Source organism: Echiichthys vipera (genome assembly GCF_963691815.1).
Source record: "Echiichthys vipera genome assembly, chromosome: 23".
NCBI lineage: Eukaryota > Metazoa > Chordata > Actinopteri > Perciformes > Trachinidae > Echiichthys > Echiichthys vipera.
Genome location: NC_139848.1, coordinates 12,202,531 through 12,217,492, shown reverse-complemented (window position 1 = coordinate 12,217,492; position 14,962 = coordinate 12,202,531). Strand labels below are relative to the sequence as shown.

The 14,962-nt window shown below is 41.0% G+C and overlaps 1 protein-coding gene across 1 annotated transcript in view; it reads right to left on the bottom strand.

The window, feature by feature from the left end:
• Window positions 1–14,197, bottom strand: part of LOC310964766 (voltage-gated inwardly rectifying potassium channel KCNH7-like) — a gene marked incomplete at both ends in the record, with an annotated part of 70,475 nt that extends 56,278 nt beyond the window's left edge. The window contains 2 exons of the mRNA XM_083938024.1: window positions 12,984–13,214; window positions 14,122–14,197. Of these exons, the coding sequence (XP_083794150.1) occupies window positions 12,984–13,214; window positions 14,122–14,197 (307 nt within the window). The remainder of the gene's footprint in view (window positions 1–12,983; window positions 13,215–14,121) is intronic.
• Between the last annotated feature and the right edge of the window lie 765 nt (window positions 14,198–14,962).

Sequence of the window (14,962 nt, the reverse complement as noted above, 5' to 3'; positions counted from 1 at the left end):
GTTGTGGAGGTTGGGTGGGTGAGGGTTGGTGTTAGCCCCTCAGTGGAGACAAGAATGAAGAGACACAAGGGGGAGGGGAAGCTGCAAAGCGAGGTGTTTGAGCCCAAGCAGGTTGGGGGAGGGGGCTGTCAGACTGTTTACTTGTTTGTTTGTGGTAAAACCATCACATAATGGCAGCGTGTGTGGGCTTAATCCATAGATCCAACATTAGAGGGACCTATATTTGCTCATTGGCACCTTGTCTGCAAAATAGATAGAAGTACAAGCTGAGGTTGAAGAGGTATACGTGGCAATATTGTATATCAGACAGTTACATAGCTGACGTAGTTTATAGAGACATAGGTCTCTGCTGCCGGGGTCCTGTGTGACGCTTCCTGCTGCTATCATCACTATTATTCATATACAGTACATTATCATTCATTTTATACATTCTAAAATTCATGGACAAAAATAACCTTAGCAGTTGTATTTCTAATTTTATTACTACTACTCATATCACTGATCATATTCATTGCCGTAATTATTATGATTATCATATTCTATGAACTTCTATGAGCTGTAGTTGTTTCTACTATTTATATCACTCTGATATATTAACTGCCATAACATAAAGTTATATCCACATTACTGTAGATATTAATATAGTTGCTGTTACTTTTCTGGTTGCTTTCATCTCTGGGATTGTCCGTCTGTATTTGCGTCTGTCTTAGTCTCTATCTGTCCTTCTGTCTGTCTGTTTCTGTCTCTTTTTCTTTTTCCCAAACGGTCAAGACAGATGGCCGTCCTCTAAGAAGCTGGGTTGTGCATGTTAAAGGGAAGGTTTTTGTCGCCACTGTGTGCATATGATTGTTGGAATAATACTGAATACAATAACTTTAATTATTATTATTATTATTATTATTAGAGATAATGTGGCTTGTTGTTGCTCGTGGGGAATTGTTGGGTCTGTTAATCATGAATAAGTCAGAGCGTGGTCTTGACCTACTCTATATGTTAAGTGTCTTGACTTTTGTTATAATTTAGCACTATAAAAAAAAATTAAATTGAAGGATATGTTGTCTTCAGCAGTCTGCACAACTTCCATCTTCTTTGCATGTCTGCCTACAGCACGCTCTTTCCAGCCCTAACCTAACCTTAACCAAATTTTAATAATGAATAATGTATGCTTTATTAATCCATCTTGGGGAAATTGAATTCACAGCATGTGAGAAACGCGTCTGACACGAAAGAATCTCCTATTTGTGCAAAAGGGAAACTCTGTCAACCTGCCAACATCAGCATGTTAGCATAGCTTTTGGGAGAAAATAAACATGCTGATGTGTAAAGGCTACTGAAGTGTTTAGTAAGTTCAACACTGAAGACAGCTGTCCTTGTCCTCGGAAGCAGCTGTTGGTCAGCAGAAGCTCCTGGGGTGCTGAAAGGACAGCAACATGATAATTACGCTGTAAGTAATCTGCACTGTTTTTATTCATCGATTTGTTATTTCCCACTGACACCTGTACTCATAGTGACACCAGGAGACTTGATCAAATGTTACAGATACAGTTCGCAGGTCCGGAATATATAAACAGCAGATTTGTGTCATTGAAACCGGTGTCTGGAGATTACACTTCTTAGAGCACCACAGCAGCAATAGAAAAGGGATTCGGAGAGTAGAAACACACGGGGTGATGCTTGTCTCACTCATATGACTCAGAGTGTGGACTGATGCGTTTTTAAAAAATGGAAGTGTATCGGTTTCATGAGTCAGGCAAGTGAAGTGAACCGGTAAAGTATGGCTCTACGCCAGTATCACCAAGTCAAATTCCTCCGCATTAGTTGAACTTGTCACGGATTCGGCTTTTGATGGCAGCTCCAGGACTGTGTGACTGGTTCCCGGGAGTTCTGTTCTCTAGCTTCCGACGCCGCAGGCAGACAAGCCAGGATGAATATGAGAGGTAATGATATATCATGGCTCTTTCAATTGTTGCCAGGACAACACTATGCTGTAATGCACACAGAGGCTTTATATAGGCATGACAAGGTGAGGGTTTGACAGACAGGAGGAAATTCATCTGATTAGTTAAAAAAAATTTGTTTGTGGTGACAGTAAGGTGTGTTCAAACGTGAATGGTAAAGTGCAGCAAGAGTTTGTGTCTTCTTAACGTCCCTCCACTTGGTCCACTTTAAAGCGTTCAGGTTTATAATGGCAACAACCAAGCAGAGTAAGTACAAATCTTCTCAGGTTTGACCAATCTGTAATCCTTCTTGCTGGCAGCCCTGGAGAAGCCGAGGAACAAATTCATTATAAATGAGATCCACTGTGAGGCATGAACATAGAGAAAATCGAAGCCTTTGCTTCAACACAAATCTGTCCATGTCACTTTAGATTGAGAGTGGGGGAGCTTGCTCATTACATTCCTTTCTCTCTGGCTCATGAGGACTGATGAGAGCAAGCAGGAAGTGGACAGCTACGTTTAAAGTCGCCCACCATTCGCCAAGCAACTCTTTATATGGTGCTTCGGGGGGTTAAGGCCCACAAGTAAGGAAATTTCAAATACTGGATCTCCATAGTCCCGAGAAAGAGTGTGTTGGAGACAGAACTAGGGCTATCCATAATTGAAGCTGCTGGACTGGATTCAATAAGGCATGCTAATGGAAGAAACCAGCTGTTTTTCAGCTGCACCTGATTCCCCTCTCTCTCTCTGACACCTTCATTCTCTCTTGACTGCTCATTCACTTCATCTCTCATAGTCACACACAAGTCGAACTTAGTTTCGGTTGAATGCTTCTTCCTACATCCCCACACTCCCTCTGTCTCATTTATGTGCCAAATTTTGGTCTTTGCGTTGCCCCTCCTCTCTCTCCCCCCACATATGTCTTTCACAGACGGGAGCTCTCCATTGACAGAAAGAGACTTCAGGCGAAACAGAATAAGAGCCTATCTTGTTTGGATCTACAATTGTTTTTATTGGGTTTTTGTTTGTTTTTTACAGAGAATGGTTTCTGTTCCAGAATAACACCAACAAACTCCGGCCACTTCAGGCAAGTAACCTGAGTCATCATCACTCATCATGCTTGGCTTCCTCCGAGCTACAGTGCATCAGTGACTAGTTGTTTGTTATTAAGAGAGTAATTCACATAACTCGGTGGGATTGGAAAATCTATGAAATGTCGGTCATAACTTCACCTTAAAGGATAAAAATTTAATGTTCAATGTCTAAAATTCAATGTTTTAACAAAAACAATTCCCAATGTAGGGACCATATAACCGGTTTCCATGGAGTTTCCTCTTTAAGTTTCAGTCATTTTGAACTACGTTGCAGCTTAAGTAACTTAAAGGGGTACTCCAACGATCACACAACAAAGTATTTATTATTTATAGGAGTCGGGGAGTATACCACAAATGTCCTCAAGTGATATCATCTCTGTTTAAGGACATAGGCCACTTTAGCTGCTACTAGCATAACACACTCGCTTCACGAACCGAACTATCAGCAGCCAAATTGCAACATGGGTAATGTAGGCGCCAGGGCTATCAAAATCAAAGTTGTTGGTATCTTTGCACCCTTCTTCTTATTATTTACCCCATGATGTTTTCTTCCAGTTGCGTGAGGGTTTCATTAACATGCCCACATGCTAACTGCGATTCTCCAATATTTTTTTTCTTACTATGACAAAGGTATGACCTGCCCTACTCTGCCTCTAATGGCTTTACCGTGATATCCCTACCCTGACGTTAACTTAGCTCACTCCTCATGCCTAAAACTAACCAAACCAACCTAGGAAGGCAACTTGTACTAGCCAAGCAGATGCAGAGTAGGATGGGTCATGCCTTCGCCATTAAAGGACTTGAAATCAAGCTGACTTGCTGGGCTCAATTGAACACTACATAGACTTCGTACAAGGGAACTGAATATTTAAAGCAATTAAGGCGACTGAGGCCCAGGCAAGAACAGACCACCAGACTAACTTTTTTCACTAAGAGCACTGTGGCCTCAACTGAAAACTTTAGGGGCACACACAGCAAATCAATAATAGATGCAGAAATCACAATGTGCTGTTTCAAATTCAGTGTCACATTTTTATTGTGCACTTTTGAAGATGCAACATAGAAGGTAAACCTACAGCACCACGACAGTCATGTCAGTACAATATTAAAAAATATACCATACATTCACAATAAGGGGTGCGACGAGACGATACATGATATTGAGAAAGAGACGAGATGAGATTTTCACACTATTTAAAATTTCTGTTTTTTCTTTAGAGGGGGGGTTGATTTTTGAAGGTGTCCTTGCGTAGTACTTGTGTTAGCTGCAGTGTAGTCTACGTGTGGCTAAGTATAACTCGCACATTTCATCTGGCCGGTAGGCAGTGCAAGGCAGTTAGCAGGGTTTTTTTTCCTGCCCAAATCGAATATTAATTTTTTTTATTTTTACAATTCAAATTTACAATTGTCATTGACAGCCCTAGTAGGCAGCAGGTTTTGACAAGGAAGAAGAATGGGAAATCAGATTGAATATGGTTGATTTTGTTCCTTCTTTTCTTTTCCTACATCCTACAGTGTTACAGTGCAATGATACATTGGTTGGGGGCTTCTTTTTTTTTTTTACAAAGCCAACTAAGGCAGATCATCAGTCCAGTTCAGTTCAGTTCCGTTCAGAGCTTTATTGCCCCTTAAAGGGAGTAATTTGATTTACAGTGGCGGCCACAACAAAAACACAACATACAAGAGGACATTGGACACTGATCACAACAGTTACAACAAACAACCAAAAGACTCAGAATTATAGATGTTCGTTAAAAGAGTCCGACTATTGGAGCGGTAGCCATGTGAAAGTGCTGCTAAACAGTGCGGTCAAGGTTCAGTGCAAGTTAAGGGCATTTATTGCATTTGGAACAAAGGAAAACTTAAACCTATTGTTTTTTACACCGAACCAATTCCTCCAAAAGTGGAGGACTGTGCAGCTGGCTGAAATTGACCGTGCCTTCCGTAAGAGTCGTCTCTTATAGATATTTGCTGAGGTAGGCTGCTGCGTGCCAAAGACTTTAATGGCTGCCTTAACAATGTTGGACAAACTGTTTTTGTTTTGCACCGTGAGGTTCCCATACCAAGAAATCAAAGAAAAAGTTAAAATGGACTCAATAAAAGATTTATAAAATAAACAGTGTCTTGTCCAAATTAAAAGTATTCAGTCTTCGCAGAAAGTCTCTGCAGACCCTTTTTACAGACTGCATTTGTGTTTAGGTCATGGTTCAACTTCTTATCGATCACTGTTCCCAGATATTTGTAACTCTCAACGTACTCAACCAGTGAGCCCTTAATTGTAGTTCAGGTATCAGGTATTGAACTGTAACAAGTTTTAACTGATTTAGTCGACTGAGTCACTTTTCAAGCAAAGAATGCCAAACATTTGCAGGTCCCCTTATGATTGTACCCTGAAGACACTTAGAATTTGGCCTATTAGTTGGACAAAAGAAGCAATCAGGGAAATTGTGTTAAGCCTTTTTCATTATGAGACAAAACTGTAAATAATATCTCAGTCCCAAGAGAGGTATTCTTGAACATGGCATATTTTAACGGTGATACTGACTGATCCCACCTGGTTTCTACATTGATGAGACATTTGAAAAGGCGCAGGGGGAAACTTCAGTGAGCATCACTGAAGCACAACCAACTTTAATCTATTTATAGCTTGACATTTTCAGTCTCATTTTCTATTTGCAAGTGAAAGCTTTTACCGTGTACTAAGCGTATGGATTTCTTGATACACCGAGGCCCCTGAGAGTCAGCTTTTTTAGTAGAGAAAGAAAGACAGTGATTATTCTATTTGTACGACTGAATGGAGAGGGAGATAGAGCAACGGTTGCTGAGTAAATATGTGCTGCCTTGGTTAGCACAGTTTATTTTTACTCAGTGATTTTTGAAGCTGTCATTAAGACAAGGGGGTTTAAATACTTAATCCCCCTTACGTGGGCCATTATTTGCAGCGGTGAATGCATTCATTAACAAATAAAAGACTGCATAAGAAGCACTGACAGTAGTGTTAGTTGTAGATATTAACTGCAGTGTATGTTAAATGTAAGATCTGTAACAGGTGGTCTATTAAAAAAAAAAGGGGGGGGGGGGTGTGCTTCTTGGTCATTTTTTATATGAGAGGAAATCATGTCGTATTGCAAATCCAATTTCTCTATACTTTACTGTGCAATTACACCGTGAAACATTAGCATCTAAATAGACCATGTGGCTACAAAACCCTGCCAGATGAAAAAAAAAAGAAGAAAGAAATCCCAAATCTTGGCAACATTCCAGCATCTAATGTAAGGCCACATTGTAATGCTTGGTAAATGGCTAATTGAACGGAAAATGATTGTGTTTCAAGTATTTCCCGTTTGCTCTGCTGTGAGAACAATTTGAATGTTAATCAAAAGAGGTATAAAAAGGTCCCTCAGTAATTTAGATTTGTTTTTTAAAGAAAGCTTTGGCTCTAACCTGTTCTATAAGGGACAGTTATATCATAAATAAAGGGATTTCCCCTCATTTTGGGGCTGATTACGAGGATTATATAAAATGCTTTTACAGCAATGTTTTTATTTTTTATTTTTTTTAAAAAGCAAGTGATAGAAAACAATCCAGAAAAAGACAAAGTGTAATTCGGGCACAAAATCATCCATTGTCAAAAAAACACTGATGAGCAGTACGGTGAAGACATTACAACGTCTTTTTTAACCACTTATACTGCTCAAAATAACACCAAACATCTGCAGTAGCACGATAAGAGTCCCTTCACATAAGTGCGGAAAAAGACAATGGGATGATTTTGCGCCGGAATTACATTTAAAATGATTACACAACACAAGCAAAGGCACCCTGTGCATCACTCACTGTCTTTCCTGGTGCTGATTAGGTAGAGAAGAGGCACTGTTCAGAAAATGTATCAAGGTTAAAAAAAAATCTAATTGACACAAAAGTCAAATTTGAGAAAAGCTGGCCTGTCCTCCTTGTTTGTGCAAGAGCAGTAAACAGCTCGACATCTAAATGTCAAGCACAGGGGTTTGGAATAACTTTTGCCACTTTACTGACAGCTACTTCTCCTATAGAGGTCATCGAGATATGTGCGCTGAAAGGCGAAACGGACGGGTGATTCTGCGAAGGCACAAATCAGAAAGCATTAACAACGTGCCAGAGATTGTGCTGACGAGCAGAAGTCTCCTTCGTGATCTGCAAAGGACAGCGGGCTATGCGGTTACGCAGACCCTGGGTCACAGGATTATAAAGAAGAAGATTGCCTCGAAGACACCCCAACGATCGACCGCGAGGAGAGCAAATCAGCTCGCCGCAATGACATTTCAACTGGAGTTCCAATACAGGAGACAATAGAGAGAATTGAGAGCTGTGTGTGTGATGGAGGGGGGGAGTAGTTACATCTAAATTACATCTATTTCTCAGATGGCTGCAATCTGAGATCCTTTATATTTAGTCTTATTCACTTTTGCCCATTGATGATTTCAATGATGTACTATTACAGTGAGTCTGTTTTTCCCACTGGAAATGCCTGCCTCTTTACACTTTAACTCACATTTTGACCACCTGAATGTTGCACAAAGATTGTAAATGGTTGGCACATACTAGAGGTGTTTGATATCCAAATACATAACGTAACACCTTTTGTCACTGGATTGCATGATTCGAACTATGGAAATATAAAAGCATGATTTATGGTATGATAAATGGTACAGCCATACTTGCTTATTATAAAAAGGAGACTATTTGAGAAGTCTGCCTGTTTGAAACAGGTGTATGACCTTCCCTGGAGAAGCTCTGAGTCAGGTGAGAGGAAACACTGAGGTAATTAGAAGCACAGCATATATAATGGTAATGAGGCCTTTTCTCCTGGTTGCAGGGTCCGGCTGTCAGAAGTCCTCCAACTCTTTTTATCCAAGTCTCCTGTGGGCCAGCCAGTGGAGGAAGTGCGCTTTGGTCGTCATTGATTTCCCCTCTCCCATGCAACGGTTTTGAAGATCAATGCAACATGAAGGTATTTGTGTCCTCATTAATGCTGTATGCTCAGCGGATCGATGCAGATTGAACCCGTAGCTTGACTTAGCTGACAATACCACCGGCCTAGAGAGGCCTCAGACCAGTTATGGTCATGTTAAAGTAATTCAATCCTTTACCTTGCTAATAGAACAGTGTAAGAATACTCCAGTGTCAGTGAATGTCCTTAACCTAAGTTAACTAAAAGTGGCAAAGTATAAAAACATACTAGCACAATTTTCATCCTGAGGCTTGACTCCCTAAAGGCTGCTGCTTTGGTAATGTGCCTTGCAGTCTTCAAAGATCTTTGTTTGGTTAATTAGTTCAACAAATATTCCCAGAAGGTCTCGACATGACGTCATCTTGTGGTAACCCAATCCTGTTCACTAATGAGAGTGCTCACTGATGGTTCTTGCAGGCTCAGTTTTTAAAAAAATATTAAAAATACCTACACAGAACATCCAGAGAATGTTCCTAGAAGGTGCTTTTTTTATCACAAGAAAGCTGTACAGGAACTTCCATGTTGAAAATGTGTTTGTAGGAATGTTCTATCAGCAGATGAACATTTCCAGAAGACTTCGGCAACCAAAAATGATTAAATGGATTTGTAATCTGCATTGTAACTAGCAAATTCAACTGTCAGATCCATGGAGTGGACTATAAAAACACATTGTTAAACTATAAAAATACAAGTTGGTACTTGTGCAGATATTGTTAGTTCGTTCCCCTTGGTTTGACATTTCTGGCAAACAACATAAGATACGCTACAGCTCCAATCACATGGCCAGGATCCCATCTCTTCATCTCACTCTTTCAACCTTTGACCCCGCACATCTGTCTCCAAAGATAATATCATTTGTCACTGTTGTATAAACCGTCTTCAACCAAATCGACTTCTCTCCCTATACCTGCCTGAGAATGAGTTACACAACCAACCGTGCAAGTAGTCAATCTTTGAAGACCGCGTCATCATCACTGATACAGAGCTCCTATCGTTGCATTTTTACACATTTCTTTAAACAAAATCAGATTGAAGACAAATTATGAGTGGAAAAAGATCCCTTCATTTAAAATCTACAAAATATATTTTTCTACAGTGGTAGGGTATAAACTGCAAAACAGTGCATGTTTCCAGTTTCTTTCTAAAAGTGAAACTGAACATTTATTTTGTGTTAAATAACAAAATCAATCATTTAATTAAAAAATGAATAATAACAGGGCTTGGCCTGTGTTTCTAATATATTATGTCTGGGGTATGCCTATTTGGTGTGGTAAACTAACACACACAAATTCAATTCAGGGCTTAAAATCATATCTAGTCAAGTCATATAACGACACTGCTACAAAAACAGTGCGCTCTGTTAGGCTGCATTAAATCAGCTAACATCGATGTTTACGTTACCTTGTGTTTCGGTTTAACGAGTGACCCTGTTAACTGGTGACTTTCAGCTGGGTCTGCAAATGCCCGTAGCGACTGCAGATGTTGAAAACAGGATTGTGTTTTCCCTGGTAGGTAATGTTTCTTTTAACATTGTCATGAAAACCTGAACATAGAAGCATTCACAAGGACAGCTACGCATTCTCGTCTTGTTTTTAACATCTGCAGTCACTACGGCAACTGCAGATGCACTCAGCTGAAAAGTGTGAAATGATCCTAAACTTTGCCTCTTCCGGGCTGTGTATTCACTCTCTGCCATTGCGAAAACTGCAATCTGGATATAGCAGTGTATATCCGCAAAAAATGGTCCATGTGGAGTAATGATCCCTGCGCTGAGCAGGCTGCATAATGTGCAGGGTAGGAATTAAATGAATCCTCGGGGCAGAGCTTTTGCCTTTTTTGAGCCCTAGAATGTGCATGCTTAAGGAATATCAACATATCTTCATTTTTAGGACTATGAGATCTCTACACATTTACAATGTCCCCTGCTGTTGAACCTTTCAAAGGGGCAGAGGCGGAGATTCTTTATAGTCAAGTATGGAAAACAGCCTCATATAAACACCAATGCACCTCCTAATCTCATTGGCTTTTGCACTTGTTTTGGTGAGCAGGGATGTAATCGGCTTGTCAGCGTGATTTGGCCTTGTAGTAACTGGTGACGGTTGGTTGAGCGGTTTGTGTGGTTCACCACTCTCACCACTCTTTCTCTTAATACAGCCATGATCTTTGCCCGCTGCAGCTGCTGCCGTTTAGGTACCGCTGTCTACTGACGCAAGAGACGTAGGACGTCAACAAGCAAATGTGAAGGTAGACGGCGCAATATACTGTTAAAAAAGGCTATCGCGATTCATTTTTTAATGTCACTGTGAATCGTCACAAATTTGTATCGCAGATTTGCAGTCTTGCAGAAGTATCATTGCGTTCCTATCCATGAGAACATTCGTCTGTTTGTAAGCAGAGATACATTTGAATCTTTTTCCAGATCGGGAGCTTTATGTTCCTCCTACTGCAAAAAAATTGGGGATGCAACATGGAAGGGTTTGTGAAGGTTGACAGAGTTATCGGATGTGTTGATATTATTCACCGTTAAAATATTCACCACTTATGCAAACATGTTTTTTTTTGGACCAGTCATCCAGGCTATTGGGCTTGATTAACTGATACAGATATGATTTATTGTTGATAAAGCTTTCCTCTGGAGCAATCATCGTGTCCATTCAAGCTGATCGAAAACTGTTACAAATTTATTTAAAAAATACTGTCCCCCAGGGGTTCAAGTTAAGTGTGGTAGATTCATTTTTATTGGTCATAACTAACTCATACACAGCAGTATTAACACTTATGACGATAAATTACAATACAGGCTTATACTAACATCCGACAACCCCACACAAGCACACATGGGTGACCCCCACATATGTCTTATGAAACTAATAATCCTTATTTGTGCCGTAGTGAAACTTCACCTTAATCGTTATACAAGGAGGCTTAATCGTCTAAATGCACATGTCATTGTTAGAGGTCACCGCATGAACTCTCACTGAACCAGCACAGTTGATGCCACTGGTTGAAACTTTCCCTTTGGAGCTCACATTGTAGCCCATCATAACAAGACCAGCTGCCGTGCCAAGTCATGATCTGTATGCAGTATTCATAAGCAGCATATGCACACCGGTAGATTATCTAAAAGCTATACAGATACAGTCAGTCAACAATTGTCAAGTCTATAGGTACGAACAGGATGTCAGAATTCTAACATGAGAAAATGTCATGAAATAAATAACTTAATCTGTGTACACTAAACCATTCAGCCACTACTCTATTTTTTAGGGGAGATGATGAAAACAGAAACAGAGAAAGCACACGCCTCACTATCTTCACATTAGTCTCTAGGGAGGTGAGCTATATCTTTCCCAGGGTGCCCTCTCCAGCGCAGGCTAATGAACATCTCTCCCAGCCACCCGGCGCTTGCATCATTTCAAAACTGGACTTCACAGTAAAGGAAACCTTCACAGCGGCTCTCCCCTCCCTCAGGTTTCTAAAAGGGTGCACTCTGTGATTTGCTGCTTCAAAATGCTCCAGATAGAGTCGACTCAAAACTAAAAATGACCAACTGTGTACCTAGAGCGTAAGGTAGAGATAAAATGGTAGATGGGGATTATAGTGACCAAAATTCTCACTGTTATCAGCGTTATCGTGGTATTGTTAAAATGTGTTGAAAATGTTCAAAACGTACTGATACACACACTGAATAATTCATGCGTAAACATTAGAATAATAACATAGCCAATGCATTAAGTAACACACGTTAACATTAAAGATGACACCACTTGGCTATGAGAGGTAACTGCACTTTGTGCACATTGGTTGTTTTTTTGATATCTGCAATCTCCAAAAAGATTTGTTCACATGTTCAAACAAGGAGATTTAGTCTTTTACAGATGTGGGAGCACTGGTCGAGCCTGACCAGGAGAGCATTTAAGGGAAATTTCACGGTTTTGTTTATTTGCTGTTGGGAGGGTTTTGCAGTTTTTCAGCCCAACTCTGATCGAACTTGCTAAAGAAGCATTGTCTTTTTTTTATGAAAAGTTTCACTAGTGCAGGAAAAAAACAACACAACCTTACAGGGTAATTCCGGTGCAAAATCATCCGGCACTTACATACATCAAATAAAGCCATCGAGACAGTTTTTTTCGTGTAACAACTATTATCAGGTAGAGTCGCTAACAGCCGGACGTGGCTAACAGTGATTAGCTCGGGGCAGTACGATGAAGGCGTTAAAATGTCTTTTTTAACCACTAATGCTGCTCAGAATAACACCAAACCTCTGCAGCAGCATGAGAAGAGTCCTTACACATAAAACAAAGCACCAACAAGGTAGTTAGAGAACCCAGAGTTTATTAAAAGAGTGTTTTAAAGACTTACCAACTGGACCCTGTACCAGCTCCTCTCATAGTAAAGTCCATTCAAGTCGATTACCAAATGCAATCCAAAAGGAACACATTCTTTGAATAATCTCTGGGTTCTCTAACTAAATTGTTGGGTCTTCGCTTTATGGGATACTAATCATGCTACTGCACAGGTTTGGCATTATTTGAGCAGTTTTAGTGGTAGTATAGTTAGTTAGTATATAAGTACCGAAAAAGACCATGGGATGATTTTGCGCAGGAATTATGGCTTAATGATGTTGGACGATATTTACTATTTGTTTTTTCCAAGCGCAGTAATCGAACACGGTTTTTAACAACAACTAAGAATTGGAACTATAGTCCTAACCACATGGACTGGTTTATTATTGAACCGGTAACCATTTCATCCCTATGTGAGACGCTGTAAAAGTGACCTTTCACTCATTTATCCCACATCTATGTATCTTGCATTAACACTACAGGAAGATCTCTCTTGTGCAGCACACAACAAAACCAGATTCACTTGAACAAATCGTGAGTATTTTTCAATCATTGGTGGAAAAGAGACTACTGCAGCAGCTTCATGACATGCACTGTACAAGCCCACAGTACTCACCATCCTTGCGGTGGTAGGTGATCTCCACCTTGCGCTCCTCTGAGCCCAGCAGCGCCTGGGCCACCTGGGCCACCGAGTGCCGGGTGGTGAACTGGCCATGTAGGAAGTCGCAAGTGCACGGCTTCTGCATGACGTCCGGCCTGGAGAAGCCTGTCATCTCGCAGAAACCGTCATTGCAGTAGATAATAGCACAGTTCTGTACCCGGGCATTGGCTATAATGAATTTCTTATCTGTAAAGGAGGCGTTGAAGGAGGAAGGGTGTTCATTTGTTCATTGGCAGGATATCACAGGAATTTACTGTAGAGAATCACTTATTAAACATGCATAAATTATTCATTAAAACATTAAGTACATTAACATTAATAAGACAGAATATGAAAAACAAATTTTGAAAAATACAAATACAGGTGGGTGGGTGTAATCTGTTAACATGGGATTATCCTCCATTATATTCCATAATACAGCTGCGTAACGGCAGTGAATAGAAAAACTTCATGAGCAGGCGGGACTGCTTTAGACTTGTTTGTACTAATCATGTGACCATTTAAGCTTGATTACTGCCCTTTTTTGTGATTGCTTTCGCCTGTTATTTGACGTTTAAAATAGAATGGGAGGAAAGCCACACATTTTCAGCTGTATACCCAGATTTATGGCGCAAGTGATGCTGGTTTACTCCTTTGCATTAATCAATAGGCCCCCGGCGTGGCGTGCGGCAGCACATCACTGCAAGTAATCTATAAAAAACTAAACATAACTCAAGGATTTAATAAGGGCAAAACAGGTTTTTTTTAAGGGGATATTGGTCTGAAAGTTATTAAATCCCTTAATCCTTTTTTTTCCACATATGCAGCTTTTATTACAATTTCCACAGGAGCAGGTGGGGTACTTAAGCACTATAGAACTGTTAAAACGAGATAAGGTTGCAGGGTAATTAACTTAAAATTACTTTTCATGGACCTCTGACGTATAGTTTATCAAAATCACTGCAAAATACACAACACCTTGTTATGGAAGAAGGCCTATTAGGTGATTTCCTAACGAACAAATAATTGTAGGAAGCAGCAGGACAGACACAAAAGACAGGCAGCACAACACAACGCACCCACACAGCACTGGACACTGGGGAGAGGTACTCACTTTGTCCTTCGAATTTCCGAATAATTACCCCCAAAAATGTGTTTTGTGGCGCAACATGACCCCTCCGGACAGGCATGGTTCCCCCCGAAAAATAATGATGATAAAAAAAAGATTCGGGTGTCCAGGTAAGAGCAAGCCGGTCCCCCCCAAAAAACGCCTCCCGTCAAGTTCTAGCGGCTGACAAGCGAAGCCAGAGGGGCTCCCCGTTCTTTGTCACCAGTCAGTCATCCTCGTAGGAAAATCTGCCCCCTCTCTCTTTTTTTTCTCCCCCCACCCCCGACCCCCGTGTTTCCCCTTATTTCAACTCCGATGCGTCCCCGGTTGCACGCATCGCAGAGGCTTCCCCGCGCTCCTCGTCGGTGTTGAGCTAAAAAGAAAGGAGTCGGTAAACCGCAGTTTAGCAAACATCTCCCCGTCGCTCCTCGAAAGCACTGTGCGCGGTTGTGGCGGCGCGAGTGTGTCCGTGTGTGTGTGTGTGCGTGGGGGTCTATTGTTGTGAAGGTAGACCGACGGTGTCTGAGGCCAATGGCTGAGAGGCTCACGGAGCAAAGAGGCGCACCACCGACACTGCGAGGGGAGAAACCCACATGGACGCGTAGACAAAGCTGCAGACGGAGAGAGAGTGTAGAGGCAGGGCTGGCTGGTAACGGGTGACTGTAACGCGTTACGGGGATGTTAGCGTACCCCCCCCCCCCCCCCCTTGGTTAATGGGCATAACGTTACTAAGCAGCATAAACAATTTGCAATTACCTTCTAGTTTATAGTATCGGATTTAAGTCGAATTACCAACACATTACACATCCCCTCCGTACATTTTGTGAAACACAGCGAGTTAAATGAA